The 15,780-nt window shown below is 49.6% G+C and overlaps 1 protein-coding gene across 1 annotated transcript in view; it reads left to right on the top strand.

Annotated features, from left to right (window-relative positions):
• The window catches only part of LOC144127799 (uncharacterized), a 482,923-nt gene that overhangs the window by 205,764 nt on the left and 261,379 nt on the right, over window positions 1-15,780 (top strand). Inside the window, exon 13 of the mRNA XM_077660716.1 lies at window positions 113-263. Within this exon, the coding sequence (XP_077516842.1) occupies window positions 113-263 (151 nt within the window). The remainder of the gene's footprint in view (window positions 1-112; window positions 264-15,780) is intronic.

Genomic DNA, 15,780 nt, shown 5'->3' with positions numbered 1-15,780 from the left:
GGACGCAAGCACTGACTTTAAACTGGGTTGTTTTTTCAGGCCTGAGTGTAATAAAAAGCGCTAGCAAAGAAACCGACAATGCAAGGATGTGACCCCCCCCCCCCTTCTGCAGGGTGCACAGCCATGCCCTCGAGGACCCTGTGGCCCGTGAGGATTCCTATGCACCGGCAGATGCCACAGGGCAGCTGTTTTTGGACCAGCTGGGCAGCCTGGCGTCCTTCCTGATGGAGCAGCTCATGGGGCTCTTCCTGCCCCACTATCAGGTGGGTGGGTAAAAGAAGGGGTAATGAAACAGGACTGCTGCAAAATGAGAGCTCTTCCAACTGCTAATCAGTGTTTTTTGAGGAAAGGAAATGGCGCAGTAGCTGTCACATCTCTCATTGGACACCTCAGCCACACCATGCGGGAAGGGAGCCAGTTGAGAGTGAAAGAAGAAAGATGGAAGGAGGGGTTGTCGTGGAGAGCTATGGAATAATTTAGACCACCTCTTTAACCTGTACTGACATCGCACTGCACGTGGGTGCCTTTTGCGTTTCGCCTCCCCTGAAAGGCGGGTACTGCTGCGTTCACCGCATATCTTACAAACCAGCTGTCTGCTCTTTGCCACTTTCAGCTGCCTCGAGCCCGTATGCTTTGGTGCTAGCTCATGGCACGGTCGCTCAGATTGCGGAAACTCCTTCACCACAAGCCGCTGAGCAACTAGGTGCGGAGTTGATACTCTAGCAAGAACCTGCTCTTTAATCGAGGGATTTGATGTTTCCCCTGTGACGACTGTTGCTGTCCAATTTGCGCATTATCTATCAGCCACTGAAGGAGCTATCAAGCTAGGTATGTACAGGGCCGTCCAAAATATGTGCGAACACGACGAATCGTGGCCGGGCTCCGCGGAGCGTCAGCGCATCCGGCGGGGCCGAGCATCGAAGCTATGCGTCGCAGGCGCACAGGAGACTGGAGGCGGTGCTTCCTGTCATCTGCTACAGTGCGGAAGTGCACTGTGCTTGCTTTGTTGGGAAGCACAGTTCACTCACTGCAGCACGTTGTGGTTGGTTCCACGTACAACTACTTGATGGCATGTGTTCTCAGTGCCGAGATCTAGGTTAAATGCTGCCGTTTCTTCAGATTTCGCTCTTCTCTCACTTCTGTTCAGCATCCCTACTCAATGGGGAGTGCCCGGGTACGGAATCGGCAGAACCAAGCTCGATCTTAGCTGCTGCGGCCCTGTTTTGATGGAGGTGAAACGAAAGACGATCATTTAACGTGCTCTATCAGTGCATGGCAAGTATCGCCGGGGGTCAAAATAATCTGAAGTCCTCCACTACATCGACGTCTCCCATGACGTGAGTCGCTTTGCGATGTTTAACAGCATAAGCCAATCCAAACTAGCAGTGAGAAACTTGAAACTACGCCAGCATTTAACCGAGATCGCGGCACCGAGAACACAAGCCGCTGAGTTGTAGCACGTGCGACCAACAACACGCTGCAGTGAGTGAAGTGCGCTTTGAAGCAAAGCAAGCACGGTGCGCTTCCGCACTGTAGCAGACGACAGGAAGCACCGCCTCTAGTCTCCTGTGCGCCTGCGCCGCATAGCTTCGATTCTCGGCTGCGCCGGATGTGCTGACGCTCCGCAGAGCCCGGAGTCACTGGATAATTTCAGAGTACCGCGAAGGTCCCACCTTGTGCTGGCAACAGTGATCGGCGCGCCCATGAAGCTTCCAAACTGCTTGAAGCGCGCGTCTGGAAAAGGATCGCGATACTCTAAAATTATCCAGTGACTCTACCCAGCTACGCTTCGTCGTGTTCGCACATATTTTGGATGGCCCTGTACATGGCTCATACTCGCAGCCACGATCCTGTCCATCCATCCGTTACACTCTTGCACCATTGGCAGTTCACTGCGCATGCGCAAGGTGGCGCCACCGGTGCGCGCGCTGTGCCTGCGGCAGACGCCTCACAGCTGTTGACCGAGCCGGGTGCCGCGCAACCTCCCTCCTAGCGCTTGCTTCTATGGAGTCTCAGAATGCGGGCAAACGCAAGCTTACTACTTCCCCACCTACACAGTGACGGAAAACCAATGAGTGAATGCATCGGCATGTGCTTAATGCTTCGTCCCGTTTGTCCGTTCGTTGGCTAAATCTGTCACACTATAGCTGTCAATCAAATGACGTCAACTGGATAAGAAAAAAAATCCTTGCGCACAGAGGGATTCAAACACCATCCTTCCGTTCCGCAGCCGAGCGTGCTAACGGCTAAGTCTAGGTAGTGACCACAAGCGTATCAAGTTGAGTTTCAGAAGAGAAACCAATGTAGGACTGAAGTGAGATGAACAATCAGAGGGGAATTTTTACTCAGTAAAGCAACTGGAAGCAGCAGCCAAACAATTTGAGAAAGTAATTTCTGAGGATAATGAAACAGAATGGACTTATACCAAATTAACTCGATTACTTGAGCTAGAGCTAGCTAAGGTGCGTGTCAAGCAAAAGGGAAAAGACGCAAAGCCAAGAGTTGGCAGGATCAGAAGGTCAAGAAAGCGATAGAGAAACGTCAGGAAGCATCCAGGGAACACAGATATTCTAAGAAGAGGGGGGAACCAGAAGCTGAAGGAAATAGAAAATGGGATACATTCATGAAGTGTAGAAGGGAAGCATCCTGTTTGATTAATGAGAAAATTAGAAGAAAGGGTGCCCAATGGATGTCAAAAGTAAATAAAAAGGATAGAAAAGCAGCTCAGAATTTCTGGAAACAACTAAATACAATGAGTAATAAGACTAGGCTAGAACAAAGGTTCATTGTTACAGATGAGGGTATTCGACTAGAAGGGGATGAAGCAATAAAACACATAGGAACAAGGATGACGGAAAAATTTAAAGAAAGAAATGTTGCACATAATTTATCGAAGGAGGATAGACCGGCTACTGCAATTGCTTCACTTGAGCAAAGAGAGTGGGAAAGGGCAGAGAAGAAGATTCCTAGTGGCATGTCGACAGGACCAGATGATATTCCGATTATGTTAATAAAGCAGCAAGGACCAAAATCCAAGCAAACAATAATACAGGTAGTGAACAAATTCATAGTAGATGGCAAAGCCCCCGATGAATGGCGATTAAGTAGAATGAACATGATATATAAGGGAAAGTAGGACAAAGCTGACGTAAGCAACTACCGTCCCTTAACAGTGACATCTGTGGTTCACAGGCGAATATGGGGTCAGATGGGGTCAAAGACCCATTTTCCAAGCATTTTCTAAGGTGTTCTCAGGTGTAGCTTTTTCCGTGTTGCGTGTTGGCAACCGGTTGAACTCATTCTGTGCAAACAACCTTGTGTGCCCCCCTGGCAGAGGGTATATAAGCCACTTACCTAAAATAAACGCTCTCTTTGGTTTTGTTCGCCATTACCGGAGGTTGGGCTCCCTGCCCGGTGTCTTCTCTTATTTTGCGCCCTTTTCCTTCGGGTCGCGATACAACATAAAAAGGCGACGTGGTAAAACTGGCACGGCACACGCCTGCCAGCATCGCCCCGAAGCTTAGTCAACCTCAAGGATGCGAGCTCGAACTGCGTCGTCCGCTCCAGCATTCTCCGTCGCTCACGACTTTGCACCGGCAAGTTAGGCCTCTCAGCGCTGCCATTGTCACCCTGTTTTGTTGACTCCTGCGTTTCGCTCTACGCTGGTAAGCCATGGCTGCCTTGTTCAATTGCAACCCGCCGCCGCCTCCGTTTCTTGCTACACTGGGTCCTGCGTCAGTGCTAGGGAAACAGTGGAAGCTTGCGTTCCTCAACTACTTAGAAGCAATCGGTGGTGAGGAGCTCGCGCATCGACACAGAAAAGCTATCCTACTGAATGCACTAGGCTTGGAGGGGCAGCAAATATATTAGTTTGGCGCCACTTACCGCGTTGGAGCTCATCAACGTGAATGTCAAGACCGAGCCCGACACCAATGTTTTCGACGAGGCACTTGCACTGCTTGACAAGCATTTCGCTACAAGTGTCAACGAACTGATGGTGTGACACTGCTTTCGCCAGCGTCATCAACTGCCAGGTGAGCCCTTCGAAGCGTATGCAGCTGCACTACGTGAGCTTGCCGCAAGCTGTGACTTCGGTGACCAAATGGAGAAGGCCGTACGAGATCAGCTACTTGAAGGGGCAACATCGCAACAAATATGTGAGCGTCTACTTTTCGAAGGAACAAGCCTTACGCTGAGCCGAGCTGTGGACCTTGGCAAACATGTCGAACAGACACGCCATGAACTAAAGGGGCTGTCAGCTGATTCGGTCGTGCAGAGAATAGTTGACAAGCCGGCACGTGGGAGCGCTAGTGACTTTTCGGCATGCTACCGTTGCGGGTCTACCAGACATCGTGCCAGTGCAAGAGAATGCCTAGCAAAAAAGGCTAGATGTCGCAACTGCGACAAAGTCGGGCACTTTGCATCTATATGCTGGTCAAGAGGCAAGTCTGAGTCTCCGGTCAACCCGGAAAGCAAGACCATGTTGGAAGTGACGAATGCAATCTCCGTTCTCAACCTTAGTTCTGAAGGCATGCGCGGGAAAGGTATTTAGATCGACGTTGATGTGAATAATGTTACACTGAGCCTCCTCACCGACACTGGGTCGTCTGTCTCCCTGCTGAGTGAAGCAAGTTTTAAAGAACACTTCTCCGGCTCTCCACTCACGGACGCAAAAGTGAGGCTGGTGGACTACTCGAAGCAACGGATTGCGATGAAGGGTTGCTTTCTGGTGAATGTAGCCTACAAGCAAGTTTGTACTGCCGCTCTTTTTCACGTTGTGGAGCGTGGTACATCGCTTCTGGGACTTGATGCCATACAGGATCTCCAAGTTTGCATTGAAGGGGATACACTGTCTTGTCTACGAACAGAGTCGCAGTCTTCTTCGCTGTTGCCAGCCTGCCTGCGTGGTGAGTTTTCCCACCTGTTCTTCGGTGAACTTGGCCTGTCAGGCATCATAGAACGAGTGGATGCATCCGAATGGGTGTCTGATATAGTCGTTGTGCAGAAGCCTAATGTGACTATACGCCTTTGTGTTGACCTACGAGAGGTGAGCAAGGCCGTCATAGTGGATTGCTTCCCCCTCCTCCACACAGAGGAACTGCTGCATCGGCTGGTAGGTGCAACCAGATTCTCGAAACTGGATTTGAAAGCAGCGTACCATCAGCTGGAACTGACAAGTGAGAGCCGCGAGCTCACAACATTTGTAACGCACGAAGGCTTATTCAGGTTCAGGAGGGTGTGCTTTGGCCTTGCATCTGCACCTGCAGCTTTTCAGAAGTTGATGTCAGCTATACTTAAGGGGTGCCAAGGGGTACTTTGCTACATCGACGACCTCATAGCCTGGGGCAAGACTGCTCGCGAGCATGACGAGAATTTGCGAGAAGTTCTGAGACGGATCTCCGAACGCAGGCCTCCCATTGAATGAGAAATGTGTTTTCAATGTCGACAAGATATCCTTTCTGGGACATGAAGTCAGCAGTGAGGGCATTGCACCTATGCATTCGAAGGTGGAAGCAGTCACTCGGGCAGTGGTGCCAAAAGATGAGTCAGCATTGCGATCGTCCTTGGGACTCGCCAGGTACTATTCTCATTTCGTGCCACATTATGCGGACGTGGTGGAGCCAATGAGAAAACTCTTGCGCAAAGAACAAGCATTCGTCTAGGACGGAGCAGCGGAGCAGCGCAGCATAGCTTTGATGCACTCAGAGCAGCCTTATCGTCATGCAGTGTCATCCACATGTTTGATCGAGACTTGCCAGTGGTCATGTCTACTGACGCATCCGACACAGGGCTCGGAGCTGTGCTGCAGCAGCAGGCCGGGAACGAGCTGCGAACTGTAGCCTTTGCATCCCGATCATTGACAGCTGCTGAGCGCAAGTACTCTGCAGGAGAAAAAGAGGCCCTTGCATGTCTCTTTGCGTGTGAACATTGGCATGTTTACTTGCGGGGCCGACGGTTTCTTCTCCAAACTGATCATCAGGCATTGGTGACATTGCTGTCATCAGGAGGCTCTGGTAGGAGGCCGCTACGGATTGCGAGATGGTCTGCCAGACTTCTGTACTATAACTTTGACATTGTGTACCACACGGAAAGTGATAACGTAGTTGCTGATACCTTGTCGAGGTTAGCAGTCACGTCTGCAGCTGAGCTGTAGTTGGATGAAGAAGTGGTGTCTGTGGTACTGCCTTGTATCAGCAAAGAACAACTCCAAACAGCTACTGCTGAGGATGCTACCTTACAGGCTGTGTCTGAACACATTGCATCAGGATGGCCTGCCAAAAAGCTGTTAGGCCCTAAGCTAATGCCCTAATATGAGGTGAAGGAGGAGCTCTCGGTAATAGACAACATTGTCTTTAGAGAGGAGAGAATTGTTGTGCCCGCAACCTTGACATCCGTGTTATTGTTGTTCGCACATGACACGCACCCCGGCATAACGAGAACGAAGCAAAGGCTTCGAGAGAAATTCTGGTGGCCAAGAATGGACAAGGAGGTGGAACATGTAGTGAGAAGCTGCCATGTTTGCCAAGCAGCTGACAAGTCGGCAAAACCGGTTAGTGCACCCCTGCAGCCTATTGGGTTTCCGGAGCTGCCATGGCAAAAGGTGGCTATTGACATAGTAGGCCCCTTGAATGTGCAGCAGGCCAGCCCGAAGTTCATAATAACTCTCATAGATTATCATTCCAAGTGGCCAGAAGTTTACTTCACCAATACAGTGACGTCTGAAATCGTCATTGACTTTTTGTGTGGTGTCTCCAGTCGTGAGGGCTACCTGAAAGAACTTGTCTCGGACAATGGACCCTCAAGTGTCTGAAAATTTCCTGAAGGAGAGGGGCATCAAACATTGTGTCTCCTCTATGTATTACCCCCAAGCTAATGGCTTAGTAGAGAGGTTTAATAGAAGTCTCAAGGACTTCATTCAACTTTCTGCCTTGGAAGGCCAATGCATCCAGTCAACTGTAGCGGAGTATTTGGCCGTGTACAGGGCAACCCCGCACGCTACTACAGGAGTTTCGCCAGCTGTGTTACTTCATCGCCGCCAGCCCAGAACCCGCCTCGACATTGTGGGCATACCTTCGAGGGAGTTCTTCCAACAGCCTGCCTTGGCTATGTGCCGGCAGCGTGCCCATGTTCGGGAAAAGCAGACTTTGATGAAGACTTATACTGACGAGAGGAGAGCGGCGAAGGTTCCAAAGTTCCGGGTGGGAAGTTATGTGCGAGTCCGTAACTCAGCGCGTACAGGAAAGGCAGGGCCATCCTGCTCAAAGCCCTTACGAATATGAAAGAAGCTGGGTCCGAGTTCTTTCAGACTGGACGATGGCCGGACATGGAATGCATCCAAGCTGGTGCCTGTTCCAGAGGAGTGTCTGACCGAGAGGAACCAGCAGTCGTGCCAGCTGCCTACTGGGGAGAGCGCAGACTCAGGTGCTGTGGAAAACTAAAAACTGCCTCTGCAAGTTGCAACACCACCTTCGAGGTCACCGCCTGATGCTTCAGGTTCTTTTCAACCCCCTGCAAACATTTCTTCAGTAGTGAGATCAAGAGAACCGTCGACTAGGGACAGAAGGATGCCATCACGTTTCCGGGACTTCTACGTGTGACTTGTAGTTTTTTTTTTGCGAAGGGGATGATGTGGTGTAGCTTTTTCCATGTTGCATATTGGCAACCGGTTGAACTCATTCTGTGCAAACAACATTGTGTGCCCACTGGCGGAGGGTATATAAGCCACTTACCTAAAATAAACGCTCTCTTTGGTTTTGTTCGCCGTTACCGGAGGTTGGGCTCCCTGCCCGGTGTCTTCTCTTATTTTCGCGCCTTGTTCCTTCGGGCCACGATACAACACACCCTACATCAGCTGAGTACCAGACTAGGGGAAAGCTTGTACCCGGCGGCACTGGGGATCGAACCCCGCACCTTCCGCATGCGAGGCGGATATTCAGACCACTATGTCACCGCTGCAGTGAGAATATGAAATAGAAAGCAGACACTACTGCACTGAAGTAGTACTCAAAGTGTGTGTTCCCCAGCAACGCTGCCAACAGCCTAATTTGGCAGTGGAATTTCGTAGAAGCATTTTTTGCGCTGCAGCCAGTACTTTGAAGCCTCACTGATCTGAAATCGGACTTCAGTCTGGGAAACAAGGGAAAACTTGGTAATTCAATAGCCGTACTAGGTATAATTTATATAAGTTTTACTCGACACTCTGTTATTTGATACACTCCGGGCTGATAATGAAAATATTCACTGTGGTACCACAGTTCCTGTTGGACCGGCGGCCACCCGCACAGCCCGGCCAGTGCGCTCTTGTTAGCGCGCAATACAGGGTATTTTGCCTATAAAATAGAAAGCCGTGTGTGGGGTACTACCACTGCTACCAACATCACCAAGATACATAAGTTGCAAAAGAGAGTTGTGCGTATCATTTCTAATGCTGCTTACGATGCACACACCGCGCCAACTTTTGAGAAACTAGGTCTATTCCCACTTCCTAATCATTACAATTCACTGCTTGCCTCATGCTATCAAACCTCGATGAAGAAAAATGACCCTTATCTAAAGGAACTTGCGGCTCTGAAATTACGTCACACTGTCTGACACAATTAAGGACCTCGGAACAGTGGCAACTGCCGTACACGCGAACAAATTACGGTCGCCAGATGCTACGGTACACCTTGCTGACTGTGTTAAATTCTGATTTCCTTGCACATTTCTAACGTGTCTTGTGCAATGTTCTGTCTTTTTCATGTATAATATTGGTTTTTATCGAGCCTATAGCCAGCCTCCTAGTTAGCAGAAGTAAACTTACTTGTTTGCTACATTTTTCCGTGCCTGTTTTTTGCTTTTGTTTTTGCTCCTTGCACTGTTATTGCCGTGACATTTTTCTTCGTTTGTTATTACAGTGTGCAAAAAACGAGCACGAATTTGTCGTAACGTTTTGTAGTGTAAATCCTTGTCTTCGTATATCATTTCTTTTTCGTTCATGAAGTGAAAATGTACTCACCATGAGTTTAATTTTTGCTGTCATGTGTATTTTTGTTTCATTTTCTTTTTTTTCTCTCTCTTAATTTGCATACACCTTTTTTATGTCAGCACTGTGTTGCTGTCATCCGCATGGGGTGTAGGCCTTGTCAAGCCTTTTTTAAGACTTTCTGCTTTCCTCCCCTCAGCATCACTCCTATCCAGTGGAAGTTGGATACTGTAAATAGAGTTGACTTTGACTTCATGCAAGTTTTAAAAATAGGATTTTTGAGCTGGAAGAGCGCTTTTTTTGGTATAGCATCATCAGCGGTGTAGTACATCGCGGCGACGGAGAATGTGTGCTGCTCCTCGCCTTTCGTGTTCGCCTCGTGTACCTCCAGACTGCAGAAACTACGTCTTCCTCGGGAAACTTCCCCCTCAGAACTAGCACTCTAACACATGAATTCATAACGGGCTGCAGGGAAAAGAAACATTAGCCCGGTTCGGGCCACCACCCTCGCCCTCAGACAGTGCATCTTGCCCTCCCTCGCCCTCACCTCACCATGTCTTTCCTCCATCACCCTCGTCTTCACGAATTTCCATGCGCCCACTCTCCTTCACCCTTGCCTCACCGAGTGAAATCCTCGTGAGGTGAGGCCGCCCTCATGAGGATGCCCACCTCTGGGACTCACTACCGTGCCACGTAGCTCAAAGAGCGACTGAGGTGTCCACTGTCCCAGGGGGCCAGTTTTGCATTTTTCCTTTGCTTTTGAAGCTGCCGCTCTTCATCTGTTTCGCCACACCTGCGGCTCACCGACGTCACTCACGTAGTTAGGAAACACATTCCGAACAAGCTACGGAAGGGAGTAATGAAGCTCTCGCTTCTAAACACTTTTCGAGCAACCATCGTGCATGGCGTGCATGCAAGCACTTCCAAGCAGCCAACAGCGTGCAGCAGACATCGTGGGGTGGGTATGCCCTTGTGACGCCACTGATCAGAGGTTGCCAGACCGGCAAGCAGTTCACAAAAAAAGTGAAAAAAATTCGTTTTGAAAATATCTACCGTGGCGGCTGCGTTTTTATAGAGGCAAAATGCTAAGGCGTCCGTGTGCTGCGCGATGTCAGTGCACATTAGATCCCCAGGTGGTCGAAATTATTCCGGAGCCCTCCACTACGGCACCTCTCTTCCTCTCTTCTTTCACTCCCTCCTTTATTCCTTCCTTATGGTGCTGTTCAGGTGTCCCTGGATATATGAGACAGATACTGCACCATTTCCTTTTCCCAAAAACCAATTATTATTATTAAGATATCTACTGTACAAAATCAGCTCAAACCTGGGGGAATTGTAATTTTACGTGTTGGGAATAAAATGCATAAGCAGGGTAGTCTAAAGTTCGACGAAAGCTCATCTAGTGAGGAAATAACACCATTTTAAAACGGAAAAGAGATAAAATGAACATAAAATCCTTCCGACCGGTTACGATAACATCTGTTATATACATGCCGGCAATGCAGGCGGTGAAATTAAAGATGCAGCCATGGGTAGAAAGTAATAGGATACTCGGCGAACTTTGGGATGAATAGCCTGTTCGTGCTTACCCAATGAAATAGAAACAGCTACCTAAGTGTGGTGGATGAACCACATTTTTTTGACGTCCCGGTAGCCGCGGCGGCTGAGACGGTGGAGTGGGCTGTTGACGTTGCTGGCTAGGCCAGTTGCCGAAATCGTTCTCTGTTGCACGAGCGAGAGCTTCTGGTTTTGCGCGAGGCAGGTCGCGCCAACTTCATCTTCATCAGCGCCGCTGGCGATGCCAGCATTGCTACAGATGCTCCCCCCCTAGCACGGTGCGCGTTAAAGAAAAAAAAAAACGGTATGTACAAGTTTGCACAGGTGAATCAAGTCCAGGACACGGTTAGGTTCGTGAAGGCCGCCAGGTGGGTGAAACAAACTCAGGCGGTCGAGCCTGGCTGCTGCGCAAAGGGCGAGTGGAGCCAAAGGATTGGGATGATGACGTGAGGAACAGGCGGGAGAAGTCCATGAAAAGGAGGCGAGCTAGACGTGCCGCCAGTTGGGTTGAAGCAGGCCGGAAAATGTCATTGCAGAAAATGCACCCGCGGTGGGAGTTACGGCCGATATGGGCTTTGCACTGGCCCAGCGGGTGCAGACGAAGGAATGGCGTGCGTCGTAAACACCTGCCGTAGAAGAGGAAGGGACGCCTCAGCCGCTGGCGACGGTGAAAAGACGGAACACGACAGTGGGCTGGAGGTCTGCAGCGTGGGATTCGGGCTGCCGCATACGGAAGTGGTCGAAGTGGTCGACGGGGCGGAGCGGCTTTATGCAAAATCGAGCTTACTGTGGCAGTGGGACGGGTGGCTGGGGGCACAAGAAGCAAGTCCGGGGCGTAGTTGTCGGAATGGCAAGCATACGGTAGGGCTGTCTCGCTTGTCGGGGAGGCACAGGCACTGGTGAAGGCGCCAGGTAGACAGGGATGTGGGCAGGCGTTGCGGGTGGCGTGTGAGGTGCGACAAAGTCCTCGGGTGACGTGCATGCAGGCCTCGCGACAGGAATGACATTTGTGCTCACTGTAGTCGGGCTTGAGGGATCAGGCGAACGTGGGACTAGAAGAGAGTCCATGCCCGGGTCGAGAGAGGGTGCTGCAGGTGATGGCCAAAGGGTAGGCACCACAGCTGGGAAGCAGGGCTGAGCAGGAGGCGCCGTGGGACGGGAGATCACAAGTTGATGGCCGTCCTTAGGAGCCGGTGAAGCAAACTTGAGAGAGTTTGAGGCAGCTGGTTGAGAAGGTTGGCAAGAGAATGGCGCGTCTTCGCGTGGCACTTGCCGAACCGTGAGTGGGGGCACATACGGTGGCGACGATAGTGGAGAGACCGGTGGGGGGTGGAGCGTCAACGTAGGAGCGGGCGGAGGAAAAGCCGAAACAGCTCGGGTAGGGAATGCGGCCAGGGGTGGTGGTTCGAGTGGCGCCGCAGTTTCTGAGTCCGGAACAGGAGCGCAGAAAGTCGGCGGGAGCTCCAAGCCAAAATATGCCGTCAAGCCCTTGGTGAAATCGGCGTATATGTCGGAACCGGGAGGCAGCAACTGCAGCTGTGCCAGGAGACTGGGTGGTAGTTCGCGGCTGGCGTGCTGATAGCGCAGCAGCTGGCTGGACACGTGGACATAAAAGTGCGAGTCTAGCAGCACCAGCCACAAAACGGGGTCCCTGGCATAAAATGCGGGCAGGCCGGGCAGCCGAGGAAGGAAGGGGCGTTGATACGGCTGAAGGAGCTCACCGGATGTGAAGGGAGATGTGTACATGGCGATGAAAAGCTGCCGAAAGCCTGGTGCGAACATGGGGCAGGCAGCGGCAAGGCCAAGTGGAGGGACAGAACGGGCAGGAGCGGTGAGCCGATGGGAGCGGCGGTGCGTGCGTCGGGGCTGTCGTCCGGTGTCACCAGATGTGGTGGATGAACCACATTTATTTGACGTCCCGGTAGCCGCGACGGCTGAGACGGTGGAATGGGCTGTTGACGTTGCTGGCTAGACCAGTTGCCGAAATCGTTCTCTGTTGCACGAGCGAGGGCTTCTGGTTTTGCGCGAGGCAGGTCGCGCCAACTTCATCTTCATCAGCGCCGCTGGCGATGCCAGCGCCGCTACATATGAAAACAGAGCACTGTATTTGGCCCTCCTGGACATAAGCGGTGCATACGACGTGAACAGGGAACTCCTGTGGAACATATTAAAAGATGAAGGTATCTGTCAAGAAGTAATTAATTTTCTACAGCAAATATGCAGAGAAAATAAAGTTGCAATTACATGGGAAGGGATAAAAAGTACGGGAACTGTCGAGGTATACAAAGGATTAAGACAAGGTTGTCCTCTATCACCGCTGCTGTTCATGCTTTTGCATGATAAATATGGAAAGAAGGCTACAAGGAAGCAATATAGGTTATTATCTTTCATACAGATTAGGCGGAAAGGTCGTTGAGCACTGCCTACCGAGCTTAATTTATGCGAACGATATTGTACTGCTAGCAGATAGCCAGGAAGATTTTACAAACTTTGGTTAATTGCTGTGGAGACGAAGGAGACACTCTAGGTTTCAGTTTCAGTGCAACTAAGTCAGGTGCGATGATTTCAGCGATACAACTGATCAGGTGCTTAACAATACAAGGCCATGAAATACCCCAAGTGGCTGAATACAGATATCTCGGGGTATGGGTAAATGAAGGGCAGGTATACACGCAAAAGCACGAACAGTCTATTCTGGCAAAAGGACGAAGAGATGCCAGGATAATGAAGCATAGGGCATTGTGGGGGTACAACTACTATGAAGTACTGAGAGGTGTTTGGAAAGGAATAATGGTGCCGGGGCTTACTTTCGGCAATGCGGTTCTGTGCTTAAGGGCAGAAGTTCAGTTGAGATTAGAAGTAAATCAGAGAGTGGGTGGAAGATTAGCACTAGGTGCCTACGGCAAAAGCACAAATGAGGCAGTACAGGGGGATATGGGCTGGGCATCGTTCGAAGCACGGGAAGCTCACAGTAAAATTGGACGATAACAGGTAGGCAGCTAAGGCATTTGAATAATTATATAAAAATAGCGTTGACTCACAATTGCGGAAAGAACTGGGGAACTAACCAGTAAATATGCCGGACACGAGAACGGAGAAAGAAAGGACATTAAACGACAGGTTAAAAACGCGGAAGGTAAAAATTGGATAGATTCAATGGAAAAGAAACTTAGTGTAGAACTATATTGATAGAGGAAAAAGCAAATCAGGAAAGAAGCGTTTGATAACTAAAGAGGCAGTGCCCTACTCTTGGAAGCTTGGTCAGGGTGTCTTAGAATGCGTAGCTACAAAAAGAAAGTCAACGAAGAAGATGACACATGTGCTGTGTGCGGTAAATCTTTAAAAGCAATTGAACATCTCATACTCATATGTGATGTTATCCATCCGTATGTCGATACAGGCACAGTCACTTTTCCTGAAACCCTAGAGTTTAGAGGTAAACGCGGTAATGTAAATAAATCGTGCTAGAAGTTAGCAAAAAATTGATTTGAAGATTTTTGGCTTAAAAGCAGAGAGGTGACATAAGGTTAGAGGTGTAGGGAAACATATTTAAAGAAAATGGTGAATCTTAATAACAATTTGCAACAAAGTTACAAAAAAAACAATTTACACAAAAAAGAAAAAGAAAGCGGAGCATGGTGGCAACTGCCACCACCCCAATCCGAAGGGGATGCTCCTTCCTTTCTTCTTTCCTTCCATCCATCCATCCATCCATCCATCCATCCATCCATCCATCCATCCATCCACCCACCCACCCACCCACCCACCCACCCACCACCACCACCACCACCACCACTTGGCGATGGTTGGAAAGCCTATAGGATTGGCGTCCACGACGATGTGCACGCTCTATTTATTTAGGGTCGATTGATATCCTGGCAGAGGCGAATGGTTAGTTCTTGAGCCTCGGCATAACTTTTATTTGCATTAGTGTCTTGAAGGCCGTTAAATATTAGATTATTCCAACGTGATCGATTTACGGCGTCGCCCGAACGCATTTCTAGTTCAGAGACTTGGGTTGGTGTTAGTCTGGGCCGAATCAAGGCCTCTTTTCAGAGTTATGAGATTTTGGTAATGATTCTCGAGTTGTTCAGATTGGAAATAGTTTTTTCTATTTTCTCAAGCGGGAATTTTCTCAAGCTCGGCGAGAATGGCGTCAGAGTCACCGCTGGGGTTGGTCTCGATGTCGCCCGATTGCAGCAGCAGAAGATAGCATATGGCGTGAACACAACCAGCAGTGACGGCACTGAGACACTGCGGGGTTGGTAAGAGGCCTTAGCAGTAGTTACTTGTTTTCTTTGAAAGGGGCTGCACTGGTTACTAACCTGCATTGTCAGGAATACGGGATTTGTGGCCTTTGCTGTGGCACTGCCGCCGTGCCCACGAAATATTGTTTACGGTGGTTGCGGTTTTGTACCTGATGAAAATGGGAATGTGGACGTCGATGGGCCAGTCCGGTTGGGCTGATCCGCGGTGGCAGGCCAGTTCCAACTTTTCCATCGCTATGTTCAGTCGGAAGGACGACACCAGTGGTGCAGTCGTCAGGCCAGGCAGGAATGTGACGATGACCATGACAACCTTGCCAGCAAGATTGGCCTTTGCACTGGCACAACAACCAATACAGCTTGTTGGTATGAACAATTTCGACGAGAACCACGTGAACACTGCGAAGGCTTGGAAAGCGTGGTTATATAGCCTCAATGAAGAAGCAGGCCTGCATAAGGAACCTTTTTCATGAAAGAAGCGCCACTTTGCATGACGAAACTTTTCGCGATAATAGGCAAAGTTCACTTAAAGGTAAATTGGACACAACGATCGCGATTCCCGTCACCCTCAGGCTTGTTATAATTGAGCTGGACTGTATATCATTAATATGCTGGCTGAATCACACTGTTTTTAGTGTTAGTAAAGATAACCCAACTGTATTGCATGCTCTGATAGCTTAGCTACGAAAAAAGAATGATGGAGGCAATCAAAGGCTTTGTTAAAATCAGTAAACAGAGCTACAGCAACAAAGACCAGCATCTAATTTTGAAATATCTGTTCCTTGAGTAGAAGTAAGGCCAGTTCTCCAGATCGTCCCTTCCGAAACCCATATTGGCAGTCAATTTTTACATTGTTTTTCTCGAGCAAATTAATAAATCTTTCTAGCAAAAACTTCCACTAGCAAAGCCAAAACCCCATTGGGCCATTGCCGTCAACAGGCGTATTGGTCATATAGGTGCATTGGTGATATGAATGGTTTGGTTTATGGGGGT

This window comes from Amblyomma americanum, chromosome 4, assembly GCF_052857255.1.
Source record: "Amblyomma americanum isolate KBUSLIRL-KWMA chromosome 4, ASM5285725v1, whole genome shotgun sequence".
Classification (NCBI taxonomy): domain Eukaryota; kingdom Metazoa; phylum Arthropoda; class Arachnida; order Ixodida; family Ixodidae; genus Amblyomma; species Amblyomma americanum.
Note: the sequence above shows the minus strand (reverse complement) of the source record. Positions and strands in the feature narration are given on the sequence as shown.